Here is a 25,057-nt window from a genome sequence, read left to right on the forward strand (position 1 = left end):
CAGTCTGAGCGGGGGGTTTAATGCTCTTCGAAAATGTAGTGGATTTGTCATAAAACCTATTGATCCAGTGCTATAGTTTAATTGGGAGTTTAACATTTTGAGTTGTTAGTATATCTGAATTGCTGCTGTTAAGTTCAATTTTATTTTCTTTAACTTCAGACCTTTCTTTTTATTTTCTAATAAAAAGGAATTTATCCTATAAGAATTTATGTTAAAAATTTTGACAAATAATATTTTATAATATCTGATAAGTTTTGCGGTACTTTTTGCATATTTGCTTTCAAAGCTGTCTTTAATCTGCTTTTCTTCCCATGTTTTTCGGGTAAATTACACGCCTTAAATTTTTCACGCGGTCTCATAATTTTTGATGATGATGATAATTTTTCATGTTACTGTACATTTGTTTCAGGCCAAAGTCTCCTATCTGCTACAAAAGTGCAAGGAGAGAGACACGATCATACGGAGGTTTGCTGCCGAGCTGGAACAACTCCGCCCCGACAGAACTGAACAGTTACTGACTGAGGTCAGTGACCTGTCGGCCGTTGACCTCCCCGACGAGAGGTTCAACGAGCCCTTGCCGGTCGACGGTCGAGGGAGGAGAGTGAGGGGCGCGGTTAGTGAAGCTTCAAAGGATCGTCGGCGGAGAGGCGGCGATATCGGGCGACAGCGAGTGGACAAAATCAGCAAGAGTCTGAATGACGTGAGAATGGACGACCTGAGTGACGACGACGAACTTGGGCGTCTGTCGACCTCCAGAGGGCGCTCCAGCCTGGATCCCTTGAGCGGAAGTCTGGATAATTTGGGTCCCGGGATATCTCTCCAGGAGCTGATGAAGAGGACATCAGGAAGCCGTTCCCGATCACACCTTACCCCTTCGAGAGAGGCTGAGGAAGCGGACCTACTCAGGTCTGTTCTGGATGCGTCACCAACTAGGACCAAGCCGGCGACGAGGCTTGCGAGAGGTGCCCGCTCCCCCTCAAGAGGGAAAAGGAGAGGAATTTCCCCGACACGTAATGACCTGTCCCGTGAGATTCATGATGCGTATAGAGACGATGGACTGCTTGATTTGTCAAACAGGGGGAGTCCCAGTAGGGCACGGCCACAGGATTTCGTAGACCCTCTCACTCCATCCACATTAAGGCAGTCGCCTCTTTTTTCCAGCCGACAGCAAGAACGTAACAGACAACCCTTCCAGTTTGATAGCAGCAGTGGTAATGTGGATGATTTCAGCCCATCTCCAGAAGGCATTCGGTCAAGTCCTACTGTTTCATACCCTGGGACCAATGTCCATCCTTCCCTCTTGCCCTCAAGTCTGACCATAAACAGTACTCCGTTGGTGACCGCGCCATCCCCTGCCAGAAATCCACTACTGCAATCTCAACCTTGGGTTGGGCACCAAACTTTGAACAGCACCCAAGGGCAGGCTTATGCAGCCACGACGGCAACACAATCCGGGAATGTCAAGTCCGTTAACGGACCCTCAACTACCAGTACAACTTCCGTAACACACAACGGCGCAGCCTTCGGCTTGCTGAATGGCAGTGTTGCCAATTCAAATTTAACAGCTCCTGGCATGGGTACAGTCAGAGGTACAACAGGACAGCACCCTGTTGCCTCAGAAAGTGGGTTACGGCCAGTAACGGACCAACCAAGTCCCGCAAATGATGCCATGGGATTTAATACTGGGAGACTTCAGACAGGCTCCGGCATGTCACAGGCCCGCCCTGAAAACACAGCCTCGAAGGCATTTGGGTCTGCAGCAGTGCATCCTGGGATTCCTGTGCAAGCTGGGCGCTCAGTCCATGGGGCTGTTGGAGATTTTACCCAACCGAGAGAAAGTATAGCCAGTGGGGTCCCATTGACTCCAAACGGACATTCCTTAAATGTCGTTCAAGCTGGGAATGTATCTCAGACTCCTATGAACAGGAGGTTAGGATTGGACCAACTTGGGAGCTCGCGTCAAGGAGTTGACGCCCCAGCAGTACATCATGGCAAGAGCTCCTTGGTAGCTCACCCTGCGACTGAGGAAACATCAGGACTCCCTACACCGAGTTTGCAACAAATTAATACTGTTAGTGGTACCTCACAGCCTCATGTTTCGGCAAATGCTTCAAACATTCAACCTGGCGTAGGCTCTTCAATCACACGCAGCCATCTTGTATCTGAGACATCGTCAGGATTCCCTACATTCGGCGCCCAACAAATTAATGCTAGGAGTGGTACATCGCAGCCAGCAGCAAATGTTCCAAACGTCCAACCTGGGCTGGGCTCCCCAATCACACGGAGCCATCTTGTGTCCGAGACACCGCTGGGACTTCCTACATCAGGTGTCCAACAACATAATGCCGGGCATGGTACATCGCAGCCAGGAGCAAATGTTCCAAACGTCCAACCTGGGCTGGGCTCCCCAATCGCACAGAGCCATCTTGTGTCCCAGACATCAGCGGGACTCCCGACATTAGGTGCCCAACAAATTGTCACGAGTGGCACATCACAGTCAGGACAAGTTGGGGTAGGTGCTTCAGATTTTCTACGCACGCATCCTGTTTCCGGAGCACCGTTAGTAAGCCCGTCAGTGAGCACTCATCAGACTAATGGCGTGACAGGTACATCACACCCCCAATTTGTTGCAAGTAGTGCTGCAAGTGTTCAACCTGAAGTTGGTTCTTCAAATCTGCACGCAGGGTTCAGAGGTCATGTTAATAACACATCACATGCTGGAGGATCAAACGGTCTACCACAGCATCATGTGGTCAGTACCTCAGCAATGCATCACAGGTCTCTTCCATCAGGATTTGCGTCTCAAGCAAGCGTGATAGGTTTGCACCAACAGGGGATTCCATATATGCATACGAACCAACAGCAGAGTGCAAATACAACCATTCTGAATGTCACATCTGGATCTCAAAATGGTCACGTGACCTTGTCACCAAGTAGTGCATATCCGTCGTCGACCAGTCACAACCCAATGATGCCACTGCCGGGGAATGGTCACATGACCCCAACAGTCCCTGCCGCCGGTACCCAGATTCCCAGGGTACCGAGCAACAACTTCTCGTCCACACCACTGATTGCATCGACTGGGCTGCACCCTTCCCACCATGCAGCACCATCGAACGGCACCCCATTGCATCACCATAACTTGCTGCGAGGAGTGGACGTGCCTGACCAGTCTGGTGCAAGGCATCATGGGATTAGAACACAGGTGAACGGTCGATGGGATCAACATCTGCCTTTCCGTGGAGTGACGAGAACACCTCATGTCCAAGGTAAATGTTTAGTGTTGTTTCACAGTGTGTTGCAATCAAGCTAAATGAGTCGTTTGTTAGGAATTTTCATTTGGAGATTCAGGCCAAAATAGGGCCACTTCATCACATCTGTTGGTGTTCTGACTTCCGTAATTTTTGAACTAAAGATGGTATCAGCATGCGGTTTCACATCAGTAATGCTGAGATTGTGTTCTTTTCAAATCTGTAAAAAAAAAATTGACCAGGGTCGACAAACGACTCATTTAGCTTGATCGCATCACATATAAGGTGTTCAAAAAATTATGTGCTGATTTTTTTCTTTAGAAAATTAAATACACTCTCACTTACGTGTCAAAATCTTATGTTCAAACGCAATTCTGAAAAGTAAAAATCCCAAGAATATCCAAAGCACTTTATGCCCATCTTAGGCAGTGGATGTTGTCTCTGACGCACAGAAATGAAATCTTTTAACCTCAACTCCATAATCGTCCTGAAACCTCCAAAATCATCCAAAATTCTCAAAAATCCACATCCTCAAAAATCCACCAATGTGAACAAACCCAGTGCCATGTTCTATGTACCCTATCATTCAAGGGACATGAATACCCATGTAAGTTCTATATCCTTACAAATTCTCCAAAGCTCCAAAGTCAATGTAAACTTTGCATATGCAGGTGCCCCACAGCCCCCGCGTAGCCTCACTGTGTCAAAGGTCATAGGTCGCCATGGAGCAGTCGTGACCTGGCGACCCCCGGACCTGGATGACCTTGGTCAGAGCAACGGGCTGGAGGTCGTCGGTTACAAGATCTTTGTGGACGGACGTCAGAAACAGTTTGTCACAAATGCCCACCTAACAAAGGTTAGTCATGTATTCGTGTTCATATTTTTGGATAGAGTAGTTCCCCTTTTTGAAAAGTATGCTACATTTCAATCTAGTTGGATAGTTTTCCTGTAAGAACCTAGTTTTATGCTTGCACATGTGGGGAGTGTGGCCAAGTGGTTAGGGTTTGTGACCCATGATCAGAGGGTCATGGTTCGAATCTTGCTGTTGGCCATTTGGTTGTTTCCTAAGGTAAGCCACTTCAGCACCTCTTACCTATCTCCACCCAGGATTATACATGGGTACCGCATTAGGTGGGAGTTACCTGTGATGGACCGACATCCCATCCAGGGGGAATAGAAATGTTTTACGTCATTTTATGCCAAGGAAATTTGAGATAAACGCTGGCCTGATGAGTCATACTGGCCTGTGACAGACTTGCAGGCATATGGGATCATTTGTATTTATCCCAAAAGTAACCCACCGAATTACTTCCAAAAAGCGTACTTGGATAAAAGATCGCACTGGTACTAAACACCACGTGAAATTATTCTGTCTGGCTTGCTGTCATTTACAAGAAATATCAAGAAATGTAGGTAATTTTCAACAATCAGTCAATTGACTGATTTTTGGAAATAAAGAGAGCTATAGGCGAAATCTTGTTTCATGATCAAAAGTTGTGCATGTTTTTTCCACTGTTTTCTCGAAAGGTGTAATATCCACTGAGCTGAAACTGCAACAGTTTAGGTTTTGAGCATTCTTCTTTTGATTTTGAGTGGTGTTATTATTGGAAACGAACAAAATGCATGAAAAGCAAATGATCCTATCATCCTATATGCCTTTAACCAAATACCAGACCTACATTAGCTGTGGGAGCACCCTCTTTTGTCATTTACGGATTCCCTTTTTTTTCCCTCTGTTATATTTCCCCAGGCTCTTGTGGAGGGAGTCAACTTACGCACCGTCCAGTCTTTCGGCATCCAGACCGTCTCGGCCACAGGCCAGACCTCCCCCATCGTCAGCACTCACTTTGAGGACCCAGGTCATCTCTCCTCCTCCTGGTCGGACTCTGTGATGACCGTGTCATCGGTCGGCCGCGGCGCAGTCCCGTCAGACGGGTCTTCGGTCGTCAGTGAAGAGTCTCAAGAAAGACTGGTGAGCCAACCCATTCACATCAATGCTCCCTTTCCATTGTATGTGAATTTTTCAAAAGGATCTTATAAGTATTTTACTGGAGAGATGCAGAATGCTGTCAAAACTTATCGGGTTCAATGTGTTGAATTCAGTGGGCTGGACTTCTGTTTTTACCACAACTCTTCAAGTCGAGTCCATCACAAGTCCTCACAAGTCCATTAGAAGTCCATCACAAGTCCTCACAAGTCCATTAGAAGTCCATCACAAGTCCTCCAATTGCAAAGCAAGTCACGAATTTTTAAAAATTAAAGTGTAGCAAAACCATTCCTCTGTTATTAAGTAAGATTTGAGGCTTTGCATGGTGGAGATACTAAATAATGAAAGGTTTGCGGAAACACCATGTGCGAATAATTTCTCAACTAAGAGAATGGTTCTGAAAAGAACCAGAGGTATAAACTCGACGTTCCGGTCAGTATGCTCTGACCGTCTTCTGTTATTGTTAATCACCTGTTACTTGTGACTGGACTTTCCTTTTGCTCGAACTTGTGATGTACGTGTGATTGTCCCCATTGAAAATTGATCAATGAAAAGTTATCTTGGAATCTTTTTCATGATAAAACTCTCCCGCATGAAGTTCAAAGTCATGTGTACTCAATTTCAGTAGTGATTTGATTAAAAAAGAAGAAAAAAATGTATCAGCTATCCTAGCTTCAATTAATTGTGTCAGATAACAGATATCAAATGTTAGAAACGGCGAGCTGAGATACTGCCTTCAAATTTCATTGCGTAGTGATTTATATTACGTCTTATTAAGGCAAATAATTCCATACTCAGAGATATAAGTTTGATGAATCTAAAATGCAAGTGTGTCTTGTTGCTTTCAGTTCATGGCAGTTTATAACTACAATCCGATCGAGCACTCTCCGAATCACTACCCGACGTATGAGCTCGCCTTTGAAGAGGGAGACATCATCACTGTCTACGGCACCATCAGACCCGATGGATTCTACCAGGGAAAGGTGAGAAATATTTATCCTGGTGGACTCATACTCGTACTCTCATACCTGTATTTGTACTCAAGTATATTCCGTCATTTCAAAATGGCATACATCCACTACCCTGAGACTCAAACCACATATACCAATGCATGGAGAATCTTTTAAGGAAAAAAATGAAACCAAGATTGCCCGATTCGGTCCAGTAGTTTTTGTTCTACAGCCTATTTTGTGAAGCAAGGTGGGGGTCATTTTTGTCCCCGATGAATTACTAAACCATGCCCAGGAATTTGACTCACATTGTTATTGATAGAGGGATTGTTATGTAATAATACCCACATGAAAGAAGAGTGCTTCACAAAATAGGCTCTGCAGTAAAAACTACTGGACCGAATCAGGATATTTTGGTACCATAATTCTTCTGAAAGGATTCTCCATCAATTGGTACAGGTGGTTTGAGTCTCAAGGTAGTGGAATTATGCTTCCCGGTTTTTTTTTGTTTTTGTTTTTATTTTGTTTTTTTGACCACCCTACGTAGCTGGAATATATTCTGTTTAGCATCACAAGTCATACTACTAAGGTAATATTATTTGCCTTTTTTCCCCATTCAGGTGCGAGGGACGAGAGGGTTAGTACCGTCCAACTTCATAGAAGAGATATCAATGGCTGGTTCCCATCACAGTAAAAAGGTAATTGTCTTGTGGTATTTATAAGCAATTTTTTTTTGTATTTTCTTCTCTTAGCCAAAATATCTCTGCTATACATTTCACTCAGAAAAAAGAAAGTTAACAGTCATTTCTTTTCAATTTATTAAAAAACATGTTCATTTCTTAGAAAATTGAACCATTAAGCAACTTTTAATTCTTCAAAAAAATTTCCCTGCCTTGTATTGTGCCCCGATCAGTGGCGGATACCAGCGCAACACATTTATTCTTTTTTCGTCTGATATCTCTCTCTCTTTCTTTATTTTTTAGAAACACGGCCACAAAAAGTCTCACAGGAACGGCATGGGTGACACACACAGTCACAGAGACGGGGACAGACGAGGGAGCAAAGAGCACAGCCGGACCCCCACCAAGACGCCCACCAAGACACCCAGCAAGAACAGGGAGGATCACAAGCGACACGGCTCCTCAAATCAGTCCAGAATTTAGAGTTACAAGAAAAACTGAGAGCATTTGTTTGTAACCTATTAGCACCTGTGTTACATTGTATGACAATGTAGTTATTCCCTCAATGAGCCATAAAAGTACAGGTTGCTGGGTCGGTTTGGGGCAGTACAGGGAGTAACAGGCTGGGTGGTTTCAGGCAGTGCAGGGACAAATGGGTTCAATCCTTGTCATTGTCATCGAGGAAAAAGTGGGAAAAAAATAATTTGAATTTCTTCCAAAAAGGGTTCGGTGTAGGCCTTTGTGCCGCATTCAGAATGTTGGAGAGAAAAAAAAAACGTAAATAATACAGTCGACTCTCGTTAATACAAACTCAGCCGGACCTAACCAAATTGTTTGTTATATCCAAATTTTGTATTAAGTGGGGTGCCGTTCCCATTCATTGTGCTCATAAATGCACAGTCGGGATCTGGGCTTCGTGTTTGCTGTAACACGAATTTATATTACTGTATTTGTATTAAGGAGAGTCGACTTTAATTAGTTATCCATGAAGTAAAAACTTAAAGTCTTTACATTTTTCGCCTGTTTTCCTTTAAATTTGATTCCTCAATCTGACTTTTGACAAAAAGAATATTAATATTGTATCAATGCTCAAAGAGCTGAATTATTGCAACTGAGAAAGTGCCTTGAAGTGCAAAGTTGTATTTTTCGTGTGGTGCACAGCACATTAAAGTATCATTTGTAAAATGTTTTGATATTTTTTCTATGATTTCTGTTCAGATACACAGAACAGTGCTAAGCTATGCACAAATCTTCATTGAATGGTGCCTAGTATCTCTGAAACCAGTGGTAAATCCAAGAGAAAAAAAAGGAATTTGAAAACTGTTTTATTTGGTTCCTTTTATTCCATGTTTTTTAAGGGCTCTTTGGAGGTAGGATTCAATCGTTAGACTGGGCCATGCGTAGTGTATGTTTCTTCTTATAAATAGGTTCCCATTGCCTAAATAAACCTACAGAAAGAAGACACAGTTAGTGAAAGGTTCACAAATAGTGATTTTTGTTTTTAAGCCCATTTCTTTTACCATCACATTGCGTTATTTAGAGTGTTCTCTTGGAAAAAGTAAAAACAGAAATTTGTATGATAAGCTGTGTGCACACTGGTGCAATGAAACAAGACTAACTTGGCTAGTCCAGCTTGACCAGAAAGTCTGAGTTTAGGACATTATTTATAGTCAATGACTCAGTCAGTCAGTTTGTTCACCAATCAGTGACTCAGTCAATAAGAGGCCAATAGACCATTACCATGTTGCGGCCATCTTGATTTTTTTCCCATTCAAATCAACGTAACCAAAGCGAGGCTGGAAGGAAAAATAGTCTGGTTCCTGTTTGCACAAAAAACATTATCATTCAGTACCGATAATGGATATAGGGAACATGACTGAAATGGTGGCAGCATGATAAAGATCTATAGCTAGTCTGGCTTCTTTGGGTCCTGCTTAATAAGAGGGAAACAATGCTGCAACCTGACGCCACTGTTTTCATCATATGTTATCTCAGTGAAGGTCAGTCATTGCAAAAATATTGAAAAGACATGAATCAGGGACTGAGAAACATTTCCAATTTTGTTAGGAAATACTTTAAAAATGCACTTGACTCTCCATAGACTTGTACACAACCAATGAAGTGGCGTCTGGATACTGTATTTTTTCCAATATGAGCAATAGATGAAATAAAACTTGTTAAATTTTCTAATTTGTAGATTTCAATGTTATTCTTACTTTAAAATATTTTCCCAACAACGTCTATTTGTTTGGCCAACAGGGTGGAAAATAATGTTTAAATGTAACCAGTTACCAGAAAAGAAAGAAAAAGAATTGATTTTTTTTGCCAATTTTAAGTACTGTCCGTCCATTGATCAGCAATACAGAAATTTACTGAAAGTTTATCAGTGACAGAATTTTATTTTAACGTTCTAAGTTATGTATTCCCTCCAGAAAATAAACTGCCAAATCATGTGTAGCATAAACTTTATATATGGAGTGCATATACCTACAATTGTGTTATAGCTAGAGATATTTATATGTAAATTTTGGGATTGATTTAATAGGTTTATATACATTGTTTTCATTTTTCTTTTGTGGCATGTGTCTTTTCAGGATTGTGTAAAGATGGCATGTGAAATGGACGTGCTTTATTGCATGTAAAAAGTAATTTTAATAAGTATAGAAAGAAGAAAGAGGCTTACAAATATTTTCGTGATTTTGTATTTTGTCCATGTATTGATATTTTTGGGGTTATATTTGCCTTAAAAGTCCTTTTGAATGATCCTATAAATATCGCGAAGATGCCGAAATGATTATTATAATGTATTGCAACTTTACCACAACGGAGAAGTAACAAAAACAAATAAATAAATAAAGAATAAATACGAGAAAACTGAAGAAAAAGAGATGGTCTTCGTGATTTTTTTGCTCCGAAAATAACTTGTATTATCAAAAAGAAAACCCAGCCACGTTAACAATGTTATCACGAAGGCCCCCTTTCATGATGAAAGTATTGCGCCAGCTATTGTTGGGATAATTAGTCATCAGGCAGTTTCTTTGCACAATAGCCTGCACAATGGTTTCTCCACGGGGGTTTTCAGATTGTAGCTTTGTGCACCCTTAGTCACTGGAGTAATGAAGCTCCACCTCACACATCTTCCCATCATGCTTTACCAACTTGACCTGGCAGTCTTTGCCCTTTTCAATCGGCTATTTTTGGAGTAACACTTTGAAATAGAAAGAACAATTCTTTTACAGTTGTATAACAATCTGTAAAAACCTTTAGGCCTACATCATTTTTTTCCCATGACTATAGTCATATGAATAGTTGTTCACACAATTTGCTCTTTTCACACTTCCGCCATGGGCATGCACAGCCTCGATCTGGCAACTTTACACAATAAATATAGCCGGTTCAGTGATTCCCCTGTCGGGGTTCAGATCACTGAACCGGCTATTTTAAATGTGTAAAGTTGCCAGCTGGAATCCCGCACACCAGTTGGTCCTGATTTGTCGATGTTGGGATTCATGATATTAAAACCCTAACTCTCTGGAGTGCTTTACTAAGAACCTTCCTCATCCTTGCAAATCCCAAATTTTGCAAAGTTAGATGTTACGAAAAATTTCAAATTGAAAGGGGTTAACCTCGCATTTTTTTAAAGCAAAAATCGGGAAAAAATCAAATGTTTCTTGAAAATTGAAGATTGTAAGGGGTTAACCTTGCTTTTTGAATAAGATTTGGGAAAATTAGATGTTCATGAAAAAAATACAATTGTAAGGGGCTACCCTTGCATTTCTTTTAAGCAAAATAGGACACAATCAGATGATTCTGGAAAATTGCAGAATGTTAGGGCGTAACCTTGTATTTCTGGCAAAATTGGGCAAAAAGAAATGTTTATGAACATTTTTTAATTGTGTACCTTGTATATTTAGTAACATTTGATAAATCAGATTTTTATGAAATATCTAAAATGGTAAGGGGTTAACCTTGCTTTTTTAGCAAAATTTGGAACATATTTTACTAAAATTGGGCAAAATCAGATGCTTCTAAAAAATCCAGATGTAAAGTTTCCGCAAAAACAGCTGTTGAAAAAGAGCCCAATGTTGAACTTTACTGAGTCTGAGGTCTATCGAGGGGACGATCCTTATTTCAACTCCCGGAGATTCGCTGACAGTCTCTATTTTTCTTTTTAAGAAAGTCGAAATAGCTGAAGAGGGAGGTGAGAATCTATAGGCCTATGTGCCCAGATACAAAGAGTAGAAACCTACGCGTCTGCCTTTTGAAAATACACAATTGCGGTGTTCATTGGTGACGGGTGGTTGCGTAATGATCCGCCTAGCACACAACTGTTTTGCCGGGCTGTGTTATGCAGCTTCCTAACAAACCAAACACACTGGGCTCATTATATCGACTTGTTTTTACCCATTAAGGTAAAGCAAATGGACCCAGTAATCTTCCTGGCGCGTTTGCTCACCTATAAAGACAACTTTTCTCAGTTTAAGGAAAATTCTAAGGTAACGAAATGGCCCAGTGGTTACGATTCGTCGTCCACGGTTAGCGGGGTCCCGGGTTCGAATCCCGCTGGTGTCTTTTTGGTTTTTAACGTATGAGTTCAATTATTCACTATAAGAGATTTAATTTCCCGTCGTAAACTACCAACAGTACCTTAGCTTAATCGGTAAGCACTGCTGCTGGTACTGTCCGCGAGTTCCAGGTTGGCGCCTTCGTACAGGTTCAGGGCATGTGGTCCACTCGGAGGATCAGGGCTTAGGGGCCGCCTTGTTCCTCCCTTAGCTCTTTGCTTTTACATGGTGCCTGGCCCTCCGGGGTTATATGGATGGATAGGGAAGGAAGTGTGTATTGGTCGGGGACGCCGAGACCCCGGAAGAGAACTAAGGGATCGGCTGGGGCATTGTTATGGCTCAGACCGATCCCTGAAAGCTTGACTAGCACATAACTTTTTGATTTCTTTTTACCCTCTATCTTTTATACTTTGGTTTAGTTTGATATCTACAGCTGATCGGCAGGTCTACGGGTAGTATTAAAGTTGAAACAAAGGTGTATGTCATAAATCAATGAATATTTCATAAATGACTATAATCAAAACGGAGTTTCGTTTGATCAATTTGACTATTATTATATAATGACGCGATTGCCAATTGACGTAAGAAAAGCCATAAATTATACCGGGAAAGAATAAAGATGTACATTGTAATATAAATATATATATACAACTTTCAAATAGCGTGTCTTTAATTGTGAGCATTCCAAACAATACAGTAATTCGCAATGGTATTAGAATGGTATATGATAGCACGATCAATGCGTCTCTATTGAATTAAAAAAATATATATAATTTAGGCGCCTATGTGTGAAAAAAATATTTGATCCATACGAATGAGTTAATTCGCAAAATATAGCAACAACAAAAGAGGAAGGAAAAAGAGAAAATTCCTTTACCCTAAAAACTGGAAAAATAATTTGTTTTAAAAAAGTCGAATGGGACACTTCATGTATTGATTTAACAGTTTGCAGTTAACCTTACATTTTAGCAAAATTGAGAAAAATCAGATGTTTCTGGAAAAGTGCAGCTTGTAAGGGGTTAACCTTGCATTTTTAGTAAAATTTAGATGTTTATGAAACGTTTCAAATTGTAAGGGGTGAACCTTGCATTTTTTAGCGAAATTGGGAAAAATCAGATCTTTCTGGAAAATGTCAGATTGTAAGGGGTTAACCTTGCTTTTGTAGTAAAATTTGGCAAAATAAGATGTGTATGAAAAATTTCAAAGTGTAAGGGGTTAACCTTTCTTTTTTAGTAAAATTGGAAAAATTAAATTTTTACGAAAATTTCAAATTGTCAGTGGTTAACCTTGCATTTTTTAGCAAAATAGGGCAAAATCAGGTGTTTATGGAAAATTTCAGATGGTAAGGGGTTTACTTTGCATTTTTAGCAAAATTGGGCAAAATCAGATTTGTATGAAAAATCAAAAATTGTAAGGGGTTAACCTTGCCAAATTAGGGCAAAATCAGATGTTTCTGGAAAATTGCAGATTGAAAGGGGTTAACCTTGCTTTTTTAAGCGAAATTGGGAAAAATCAGATGTTTCTTGAAAATTGCAGATTGTAAGGGGTTAACTTGGCATTTTTAGTATAACTGGGCAATATCAGATTGATATGAAAAATTTCAAATTGTAAGGGGTGAACCTTGTATTTTTAGCAAAAATGGACAAATTTAAATGTTTATGAAAAATCTCAAATTGTAAGGGTTGAACCTTGCATTTTTTTTAGCAAAATAGGGCAAAATCAGGTGTTTATGGAAAATGTCAGATTGTAAGTTCACCTTGCATTTTCAGCAAAATTGGGAAAAATCAGATTTGTATGAAAAATCAAAAATTGTAAGAGGTTAACCTTTGCCCAATTAGGGCAAAATCAGATGTTTCTAGAAATTGCAGATTGAAAGGGATTAACCTTGCACTTTTAGCAAAACTGGGCAATATCAGATTTTTATGAAAAATCTCAAATTGTAAGGGGTGAACCTTGCATTTTTAGCAAAATTGGGCAATATCAGATTTGTATGAAAAATCAAAAATTGTAAGGGGTTAACGTTTGCCAAATTAGGGCACTAAAAAAACAAGGTTAACCCCCTTACATCTGAAAATTTCAAATTGTTAGGGGTTAACCTTGCATTTTTTAGCAAAATACGGCAAAACCAGGTGTTCATGAAAAATTTCAGATTGTAAAGGGTTCACCTTGCATTTTGAGTAAAATTGGGAAAAATCAGATTTGTATGAAAAATCCAAAAAATTGTAAGGGTTTAACCTTTGCCAAATAAGGGCAAAATCAGATGTTTCTTGAAAATTGCAGATTGAAAGGGGTTTACCTTGCATTTTAAGCAAAATTGGGCAAAGTCAGATGTTTCTGAAAAAAATTCCGATGTAAGGAATTAACCTTACTTTTTTTAGTGAAATTTGGTAAAAAATAGATGTTTATGGAAAATTTCAAATTGTAAGGGGTTCAGATTGCAAATTTTTTTTAGCAAAATAGGGCAAAATCAGATGTTTATGGAAAATTTCAAATTGTAAGGTGTTAACCTTGCTTTTTTAGTAAAATTGGGAAAATTTAAATGTTTATGAAAAATTTCAAATTGTCAGTGGTAAACCTTGCATTTTTAGCAAAATAGGGCAAAATCAGGTGTTTACGGAAAATTTCAAATCGTAAGGGATTAACTTTGCAGTTTAAGCAAAATTGGGAAAAATCAGATGTTTCTGGAAAATTGCAGATTGAAAGGGGTTAACCTTGCTTTTTTAAGCGAAATTGGGAAAAATCAGATGTTTCTTAAAAATTGAAAATTGTAAGGGGTTAACTTGGCATTTTTAGCATAACTGGACAATATCAGATTTATATGAAAAATCTCAACTTGTAAGGAGTGAACCTTGTATTTTTTTAGTTGAAATTTTACATCTGGATTTATAGAAGCATCTGATTCTGCCCAATTTTAGTAAAATATGCTCCAAATTTTGCTAAAAAAGCAAGGTTAACCCCTTACCATTTTAGATTTTTCATACAAATCTGATTTTGCCAAGTTTTACTAAATATACAAGGTACACCTCTTACAGTTTAAAATTTTTCATAAACATTTCTTTTTGCCCAATTTTGCTAGAAATACAAGGTTAAGCCCTAACAATATGCAATTTTCCAGAATCATCTGATTGTGTCCTATTTTGCTAAAAAAATGCAAGGTTAACCCCTTACAATTTGAATTTTTTTCATGAACATCTAATCTTATTCAAAAAGCAAGGTTAACCCCTTACAATCTGCAATTTTCCAGAAACATCAGATTTTTTCCCAATTTCGCTTAAAAAATGCCAAGTTAACCCCTTTATAATTTGAAATTTTTCATAAACATGTAACTTTGCAAAATTTTACTAAAAAAGCAAGGATAATCCCTTACATCTGAATTTTCCAGAAAAATCTGATTTTGCCCAATTTTGCTAAAATGCAAGGTTAACCCCTTACAATTTGAAATTTTCAAATTGAAAGGGGTTAACCTCGCATTTTTTTAAAGCGAAAATCGGAAAAAAATTAAATGTTTCTGGAAAATTGAAGATTGTAAGGGGTTAACCTTGCTTTTTGAATAAGATTTGGGTAAATTAGATGTTCATGAAAAAAATTCAAATTTTCCAGAAACATCTGATTTTGCCCTAATTTGGCAAGGTTAACCCCTTACAATTTTTGATTTTTCATACAAATCAGATTTTGCCCAATTTTGCTAAAATGCAAAGTAAACCCCTAACCATCTGAAATTTTTTATAAACACCTGATTTTGCCCTATTTTGCTAAAAAAAAATGCAAGGTTAACCACTGAAAATTTGGAATTTTTCGTAATCATTTAAATTTTGCCAAATTTTACTACAAAAGCAAGGTTAACCCCTTACAATCTGACATTTTCCAGAAAGATCTGATTTTTCCCAATTTCGCAAAAAAATTCAAGGTTCACCCCTTACAATTTGAAATGTTTCATAAACATCTAAATTTTACTAAAAATGCAAGGTTAACCCTTACAAGCTGCACTTTTCCAGAAACATCTGATTTTTCTCAATTTTGCTAAAAATAATGTAAGGTTAACTGCAAACTGTTAAATCAATACATGAAGTGTCCGATTCGACTTTTTTAAAACAAATTATTTTTCCATTTTTTAGGGTAAAAGAATTTTGTCTTTTTCCTTTCTCTTTTGTTGTTGCTATATTTTGCGAATTAACTCATTCGTATGGAATGCTCATAGTCAATCAAAGAATATTTCACACATAGGCGCCTAAATTATATTATTTTTTTCAAATTTAATAGAGACGCATTGATCGTGCTATCATATACCATTCTAATACCATTGCGAATTACTGTATTGTTTGGAATGCTCACAATTAAAGACACGTTATTTGAAAGATGTATAAATATATTTATATTACAATGTACATCTTTATTCTTTCCCGGTATAATTTATGGCTTTTCTTACGTCAATTGGCAATCGCGTCATTATATAATGATGGTCAAATTGATCAAACGAAACTCCGTTTTGATTATGGTCAATTATGAAGTATTCATTGATTTTTGACATACACCTTTGTCTCAACTTTAATACTACCCGTAGACCTGCCGATCAGCTGTAGATATCAAACTAAACCAAAGTATAAAAGATAGAGGGTAAAAAGAAATCAAAAAGTTATGTGCTAGTCAAGCTTTCAGGGATCGGTCTGAGCCATAACAATGCCCCAGCCGATCCCTTAGTTCTCTTCCGGGGTCTCGGCGTCCCCGACCAATACACACTTCCTTCCCTATCCATCCATATAACCCCGGAGGGCCAGGCACCATGTAAAAGCAAAGAGCTAAGGGAGGAACAGGGCGGCCCCTAAGCCCTGATCCTCCGAGTGGACCACATGCCCTGAACCTGTACGAAGGCGCCAACCTGGAACTCGCGGACAGTACCAGCAGCAGTGCTTACCGATTAAGCTAAGGTACTGTTGGTAGTTTACGACGGGAAATTAAATCTCTTATAGTGAATAATTGAACTCATACGTTAAAAACCAAAAAGACACCAGCGGGATTCGAACCCGGGACCCCGCTAACCGTGGACGACGAATCGCAACCACTGGGCCATTTCGTTACCTTAGAATTTTCCTTAAACTGAGAAAAGTTGTCTTTATAGGTGAGCAAACGCGCCAGGAAGATTACTGGGTCCATTTGCTTTACCTTAATGGGTAAAAACAAGTCGATATAATGAGCCCAGTGTGTTTGGTTTGTTAGGAAGCTGCATAACACAGCCTAATGTGCAAAACAGTCGTGTGCTAGGCGGATCATTACGCAACAATGAACACCGCAATTGTGTATTTTCAAAAGGCAGACGCGTAGATTTCTACTCTTTGTATCTGGGCACATATAGATTCTCACCTCCCTCTTCAGCTATTTCGACTTTCTTAAAAAGAGAAATAGAGACTGTCAGCGAATCTCCGTGAGTTGAAATAAGGATCGTCCCCTCGATAGACCTCAGACCAGGCGCTAGAACCAATATTTTTGGGGGGCTAGTAGCCCCCGTAGAACCGCGCCTGCCTCAGACTCAGTAAAGTTCAACATTGGGCTCTTTTTCAACAGCTGTTTTTGCGGAAACTTTACATCTGGATTTTTTAAAAGCATCTGATTTTGCCCAATTTTAGTAAAATGTGCTCAAAATGTTGCTAAAAAAGTAAGGTTAACCCCTAACCATCTTAGATTTTTCATACAAATCTGATTTTGCCAAATTTTACTAGATATACAAGGTATACAATTTAAAATTTTTCATAAACATTTCTTTTTGCCCAATTTTGCTAGAAATACAAGGTTACGCCCTAACAATCTGCAATTTTCCAGAATCATCTGATTGTGTCCTATTTTGCAAAAAAATGCAAGGTTTACCCCTTACAATTTGAATTTTTTTCATGAACATCTAATTTTCCCCAATCTTATTCAAAAAGCAAGGTTAACCCCTTACAATCTTCAATTTTCCAGAAACATGTGATTTTTTCCGATTTTCGCCTTAAAAAAAATGCGAGGTTAACCCCTTTCAATTTGAAATTTTTCGTAACATCTAACTTTGCAAAATTTCACTAAAAAAGCAAGGTTAGGCCAAAAAAAAAAGTCTCCAGTTTCTGGTATGGAGCTTGCCCAAAAAGTGGTGCGGCGACACGGTGGCTTTGGACTGTCCCACCCATTGACCTACATTACCCCACGTGCCACGGACTTGTATCGAAAAAGTGCGCCTCCAATCGGTCAGAAAGCGACGCGCGCTTGCATACTTGCAACTTCGTTTTCAGTATGTCGAGCAGTACGCTCCCACCACTGATTGGAAATCATGTTGGAAATAAAGTAGGCCCTGGGTACGACGAGGTAAGCATGCATGCGATTGCGTCAACGTTGAAGATGTCGACCGAGATGAGCAATCTTTGGACTGGAATTTGGTCCACAAATATCACCAAAAATGCACCATGAATCAACCCGTGATACAGATGTTATTCTCATATCGGACTCTGAAGTAGAGATCATCGATCTGACGACCGACGACGTGGTCATCGTGAACCCCGAAGAGCCAAACCTTAAACACCGAGATTGTGAGCGGGTCGTCGGCGATGAAGGGATCGGTGTCAGACGGCCGAGTGACGGGGGACTCGCCGCTTGCCCCGGCGGTGTGAACGGAATGGACAAAATGGGTCTCTATGGGTATGCCAGTGACAGTCTTTCGCCCAAAAGGCAGGACCACAATGACATCAACATCATTTCATCCTGCTCGTCATGCTCGTCGGGCTTACCGGAGTTTATAGAGGAGACAAACAAGCCCACAAAATTGAAAAAGTCCAAGCAGAGAAAACCAGTTGTCAATTGGACGTCATCCGACGACAGTGACTCTGAGTTTGAGTTTGAAGAGGTTTGTAAATGATAATTCATTTTGTTTATTATTGGCAATTTTAAATGAATATTGCAGTACATGATTAAGTTTTCAACGTTTTTTATAATTGTTTGTAGTGGCTATCGTTACGGCAGTTGTAATGCGATTTTCAACTGAATTTGTTATTACGGAATACAGTGCAACAACACCATAGCGAATCTATATCATTTACAACTGCCCGTCGAATCAGAATGCCCCAGTAGCTCAATTGGTTAAAAGTTCAGGGACCCCCGTGCTGTGCATTTTTGGTTTTTCTTTTTTTCTCTCTTTTTTTTCCTTTTATAGTTTCTTAACTTTTGTGTTTTTAATTGAACCGTTCTTTGTATTTAATTAGACCTGAGAATTACTTGACGTCTATTAATTGCTCTGTTTCGTTTAAAGTAGGGTCAAAGAACCAGACTAGTACAAGTCATGAACAGCATTTGTTTCTTGATTTTTCTAGCATCCATGAACACAGAATTTAGAACAGGTCACTGCTGACTACTGTAAAGTGTAATTACCGGAAAGATTTCCATATACGAAGTTCACTAATTTTCCTCTGTATTGACTAACAAGCCCCCAGATAGCAATTTCACGTCATCAAAGTCAATTGGAGCAGTGAGAAAATACAAGCATTTTCTTAGAAAACACTTAGAATTTTTCAGTCCAATCTCATAGGGTTTGTACACAGGGTGTTGAGTGAACTTCGTATATGGAAATCTTTCCGTAAAATTACCTTCAGCAATTCAGAAAATTATTATTTTGTCGTGGCCAAAGTTTCTTCCTCTTCCCGATATAGTTCAGGCTTCATGAATGAAGATAAACGCACTGTAGGTTGGATGCGCGCGCAGTCATAATAATACGCAGACAAACAAAAATCTTGTGCATGATAAACAGTGAAATGCGATAAAAAGTCGGATGTCTGCATGCTAAATGGCGGCTTCCCTTGATACCACCTTGAAAGCATCCAGTGTTGCGAAGTCACTAGGATCCTTCTTTAGGGAGTTCCATTCCTTGCTGGTGCGAGGGAAGAAGGAGGAAGAGTACACTTGACAGCTGTAGTAGGGAGTCCAAAAGCGAGAGCCGACACCTGGCATTGGACGAAGCTTCAATGAGATGTTGTTTCCATCCGATGTCTTTCAGATCATAGCGGATTCTGTAGAGCATGGCTAAGTGGCTTTGGCAGCGTCTGCAATGTAGAGAAGGCCATTGTAACTCGTTAAGCTTGGCTGTTACACTTGATCTGCGGTCGTACATGTAGGTACTGGTGACATATCTTATACTGCTTTGCTGGACCTGTTCCACTTTCTTGATGTTTCTTTCAGGCATGCAACTTTTCCTCGGATCAGCTGATTTCCTCTTTTTTCACTTCCCATGTGTGTCATTGAAAATAGAAAAACACTGTACAAAGTCTTGGAAATATTTGAATTTTTTCTTTTTTTGTGACTTCCCAGTTACATGCCTGTTCTTTGTGTTTGTGGGTCCCATGACTGCTGCTGCATACTGTACGATTGATCTTAATGTAGGTCTTGTCCCTTCTTAATCTTACGACTGCAGTTGTTGAAGTTGTATTGAAGAAATGCACCGGCGGAAGAATTGGCTTTCTGGGTGGTGATGTCCATATGAGTGTTGAAATATACCATAAATATATTGTCATGTAATTTATACCAGACTCAGTTAAACCCATGGTTAAACTCTTTCATACATACACGTATATGTACATGTACAATTGTATTAGGCCTACTCTGTTCATTGTCAAGTCAACAGAGGGTGCTGTTCAAGTTGTCAGTGAACTGGGTTTTAATGCTGCCGTTGATTATCACAGCATTGTGCAACATGTTTGAACAGTGTACCGATACTTGTAAGTTGTATACATTGTACTAGTGTACACTTCGTCACCGTTTTCACGAAGGGGCGAATTTCATGAAAATCGTCTGTTTTTCGAGAAAAATTTTTTTTTTTGGTGAAAATGAATAAAGTAATCAATATCTACAACCTGGTGAGGCTATACTTTCAAAAAATTAATTAAAATCTTAATTAACGATTGGGCGAATTTGCCAAAAGTGCCGTTTTGCGTTTTCACGAAAGGGCGAATTTCCGCACTCTATGGTATTAATAAATTTTCAGTAAATAAATACATTGTAATACAATAGCGCGTATATCACGAAAGGGCGAATCTGCGAATTCCATGCGCGTGCAATAAAACGTTTTCACGAAGGGGCAAATTTCAAGGCGCATGCGCAGTGGGGCAGAATCTGCCACGTATGTTTCAGCCCCATAGACCGTGCGTGCATTTAGTTCGTCTTCTCACGCATGCGCAATGGTTTCCTCCACGTCGTCGGCTCGCAAACAGCGGTAGCAGACGACGCACTGAACGATTGTCTGGTTTTCATGTCTTAAAATGTATCCTTCTCAAACGTACTTAAAAGATGATTCAAACCAAAAATTATCAGTAGACCAAGTGAACAAAGATATAAATTGTCTCTACAGTGTGGTAACGGCGCTAAAAACCTTTTCAAATATATAAAAAAAAAGCAATAATTATGGACAAAAAACGTACAAAATGAAAAGGAAAAACATCGTTCGCTTTTGAGTTTGGTTTACACATTTGGACAATTTGCCGGGTTTACCTTAGATCAGCCGTAGTACCATCGGAAAGGATGATCATTTTCATTTTACAGGTGATTTGATGTAAGAAGGAAACCTGTAGCTTATAAAAATCGTCATTTTTCGAGTAAACCCATTTTGAAAGCTTCGTGCACAAATACACTGGTCCCAGTGCCCTCTATGATCGTACTTAACTGCATTTCAGGGCCGGGAACCAGTCAGTTGTAAATCGTTTCAGTTATTAATGTATACATTTCCAACGCGTCAAAAGATTACAAACGGAGCGGCGCGTGGCTAGCCATATGTTTACGGGCCAGATTCTAGGGTCTGTTTACAGGTACGTGCACACTAACGTTACATTCAACGAAAAAATCGTATAACGTGAGACCTTACTTTTCTCATTGGAACGGTTTCCGACTTAAATGATATTTATACATCGCACTTTCCGTGGCATCCTTTACCATTTTTCAGTGAAGACAGGTTTACAATTACTCGGCAAAACTGAAAAATTATCCCCTAAACTGTCGCCTGTTTTGAATTTGTGACCCAATACTTTCGTACTACACGACACGGAAAAACAAAAAAAATGCATCAAATACTCTCTGTTTTTTTGCGCTAAGGTTTGCAAAAGTGACTTTGATTGCCTAAAATTCCTGTCCACGTGGAAAGAAAAATTTATCAAAGTATTTCGAGCGTGATGTTGACCGATACTTCAGTGGGTCAATCTGCGACTGCAAACATCCATGTTTGCTGATTATCAGTATTTCATATTTTGAGTGCGCATGCGCGCAAACTAAATGAGCGGCTGAAACATACGTGCTGCGCGTACTGTACAAAAAATGCATTGCCTCAGACCGCAGAAGGGCGGAATCTGCACGTAGTCACTTTAGCGTTTTCACATGCAGGCTTAGGAACTACCACTTTTTGGGAGGTGATTTTGTTTTGGTGTTAATATTTAAAAATGTAATCGGCTAGTCTACCCAAAACTGAAAAGAAATGAAAACATGAAGGACAAGACAAGAATTTAATATTTGTTTGAGAAACCCCAGTGATGTCGGCTTGCATGTTATTTGGCCCTGAACTTTGTTAATTTGACACTTTTTCAATGGGGCTTGAAATGGTCTGTGGTTCAGTGCACCCCTAAAGTGTTTTTGTAAAAGCCCTATGGTCATGCAATCATGCAAACTCTACCCAATCATTGGGAGGGCATTGCAATTGCATGCAGTACCTTACTCATCACTTGCTGTATATGCGTGACTGTGAGCTGAGTGGGAAGTTCAGTTGAAATTGGATTTACTGCAATTATTCCGTTTGGAAAAAAAATAGGACAACCACATTTTAAAATATCCAATTTCTCCCACCTCTCAGGTAGTCAGGTTGGCCCAACTTTAAGAGTTCTGTCCCATCATGGGCATCATTTTATCTCAACTCTATGGTTGGGACCCAGAAATGATAGATGGGGGGGGGTGTCAGCTGCTAGTGAAAGACAGAAATAAAATGTGTAGGTCGGGATTTGAAGGTTTGCATGGTGGAAAGATACTAAGACAAGATAAGTTTGCGGTAGCACCATGTGAATAAATCTCTTCTGTGATTATAATCACACATACTCACAAAAGAGATTTATGGTGCTACCGCAAACTTATCTTGCTTAAAATGTAGGTCATAGAACGACAGAACAACAGGGCCCCAATAATCAATTCTCCCTCCACCCTACCATTCCTCCATGACCCTACACACCCCACCATAATAGAGGGTCCTTGGCTCCTATCCTTGCTCTATGCCCCCCACAGAAGTCATTTATCATTCCACAGTGTGTCAACTGGACATTCCACAGTTCCTGAGTCAGTGTCCCCAGGGTCATGACCTCATTGGGTAACTATCATGTCTGGACCACTAATGCACTAGGAGTGACCCTGGACTTGCAACAGCTATCTTGCTCATTCTTAGAAAGAAATGAGGTCATAACTTTCCCTTTCAAATAGGTATAAAATGGTTTCATTTTCTTAACCTTCCTATAGGCCAACTAAATAGCTATCAGAAACTGCCGAAAAAACCTTAACCCCTACCTCTCTCGGGAGCTTTTGTACAGGCTGGTCATCAACTACCAGAAAAGGCTGGTCTTCAACTACCAGAAATCCCTGTGGATTATAGTGTATAACTATGGTACCAAAGCCTGTCTAAGTGGTTTGATAGATACATGTAGGTTGTGGTACAGCATATGTAGCAGCTATTTTAACCTGTCAATTGTACCAATATGAAAGTGAAACCAGTTTACAGAATGTTGAAAACTGTAACCTGTTAGATTTTGACCAATAGGGTTACTCACTACAGATTGTCACTGAGAGAGGGAGGGCTCTTTATCCGCCTCCTTGCTCTTCTTCCATACCTTGGTATGTTTGTTGAAGATTGCGGTACCCGACAGGTACGTGTACTTACTGACAATTGTTATTAATTATTTAACAATTGTTGACTGCTGTGATGTTGGTTTATATGGCATTCATAAATACCTCAGACAGTTTAGCTATTCCTATTGGTCGAGAGCCCGTCACGTAGCCGGTCTTAAACGGATGATAAAGACATGGCTAGGTCTTAAACAGAGTGATTAAAACCTCTCGAGCACACACTTATTCCCTTAGTTAACGTGGTGTTTATCGCGGACACCCAACTCAAACCTGTTAATTGGTTATTGCCAACACCAAAATCTAAACTGTTCATCATCACACATTTATTCCCTTATTTGAACACTCGAGGGGCGCATAGCACCAGAGGCGAAACCTAGTGTCCTAATGCACCCGAAGGGGTTAGAAATAAACGCCATGTTCCATTATCACATCAGTCAACAATTGCTTTGTTGTAAAGTGCCAAAAGTCAAAAAGATCATAAAGGCTTGGTATCGCTGTGATCATGCAACCTTTGATAACGGCAAGCTTTCCTGCCAGTTCTCAGTCACGAAGCGCACCAGCCGGGCCCTACGCGCACACAACGCAGAGGCACCGGTATGTACATTTTTTGTAACTATATGCAAAAATTGCAACACACTGTTTGTAAAGTAAACAGTTAATTTGTATGGACTGGATTACATTTCTAGCCCAATGAAATTTAAAACAGGTATCAAATGCTTCTAGTAAGTTCGACTGACACTGCAAACAATTTGTAACGTAATGTGGGTATGGACTTACAATAAACCTATTGTGTTATACACTGGTAACCTGTTAAAAAAGTTGTGTTTAACCTGTCATAAAAACATGTACCGGTACATTGTCCTTGTTAAATGTATAGATTCAGTTGTTTTACATGTAATAATGTAGATTCAGCTGTTCATGGTTCATGTGAGGACCGTACACATGTACAAGTACATGTACACGTTTTGCACTTGATCATCTTTTACATGTAGATGGACTTTTGAATGTTTTCATCCATCCCAGAACTGTTTTTGCATGAGGCAGCTTGAAATGTATTCAGGACATGTTCAAAGTTTGTGCAAGTTTACCATGATGATTGCGTGTTTACAAAGTGTGTCGAGTTCTCCTAAAACATTGGACTTGCACAATATACAACAGTTGTACCTGGTATGCGTAAACATCTATAGAAAAATCCTTGATTTTTGGATGGACTTTTGCATTGTTGGGATGCAAACTTACAGTAGGTATTCCATTTTGCCCTTCACCAAAACAAATTGAAAGCACGCACTGCTCGCTGTTGTCAATGGTAAAAATACAACAGTTGTGACACGGTCCATGGACTTCGTAGGCCTTCATCGGGAAAACAAAAAGAAGACAAATGGCACCTGAGATTCACTTCATGGACCATTAGCCCCCCTCAGGCATGTAGGCCTACTGGTATGCTCTGGACCAAATCGCAGTAAAAACCTGTTTATTGTCATTGGCTAATGGACAGTGTTTCCATATCCCGCCCCCACCACAAACTGCCCCTCCCCCCCCCCCCCACCCCCAGTTCAGGGCCCACTAATACATGTAACAGTGAATTGGGATCAACAAGTGTAGTCCAAACTCAGATGGAATGGCTGGAGTTGTACCTTGTTTCTGTAAGTTTATTTACTTTGTTTGGTTAAAAATGACTTCATTCTGGGAATGAGTAGAATGCACTCCATCATGTAGGATCCTTTTACAGTGTTATTTACGAGAATGGTCT

General features: G+C 39.8%; 2 protein-coding genes across 3 annotated transcripts in view; both read left to right on the forward strand.

Annotated features, from left to right (window-relative positions):
- Positions 1 to 8,249, forward strand: part of LOC119740163 — a 56,610-nt gene extending 48,361 nt beyond the window's left edge. For both annotated transcript variants that reach the window (XM_038215373.1, XM_038215372.1), the window contains 6 exons: positions 410 to 3,269; positions 3,923 to 4,107; positions 5,002 to 5,223; positions 6,087 to 6,221; positions 6,809 to 6,886; positions 7,172 to 8,249. In XM_038215373.1, the coding sequence (XP_038071301.1) occupies positions 410 to 3,269; positions 3,923 to 4,107; positions 5,002 to 5,223; positions 6,087 to 6,221; positions 6,809 to 6,886; positions 7,172 to 7,351 (3,660 nt within the window). In that variant the 3' untranslated portion in view covers positions 7,352 to 8,249. The remainder of the gene's footprint in view (positions 1 to 409; positions 3,270 to 3,922; positions 4,108 to 5,001; positions 5,224 to 6,086; positions 6,222 to 6,808; positions 6,887 to 7,171) is intronic.
- A 9,484-nt stretch (positions 8,250 to 17,733) lies between these two features.
- LOC119739859 overlaps positions 17,734 to 25,057 on the forward strand; it is a 29,831-nt gene continuing 22,507 nt past the window's right edge. Inside the window, exon 1 of the mRNA XM_038214968.1 lies at positions 17,734 to 18,298. Coding sequence (XP_038070896.1) covers positions 17,855 to 18,298 — 444 coding nt within the window. The 5' untranslated portion in view covers positions 17,734 to 17,854. The remainder of the gene's footprint in view (positions 18,299 to 25,057) is intronic.

Source organism: Patiria miniata, unplaced genomic scaffold, assembly GCF_015706575.1.
Source record: "Patiria miniata isolate m_02_andy unplaced genomic scaffold, ASM1570657v1 HiC_scaffold_4, whole genome shotgun sequence".
NCBI lineage: Eukaryota > Metazoa > Echinodermata > Asteroidea > Valvatida > Asterinidae > Patiria > Patiria miniata.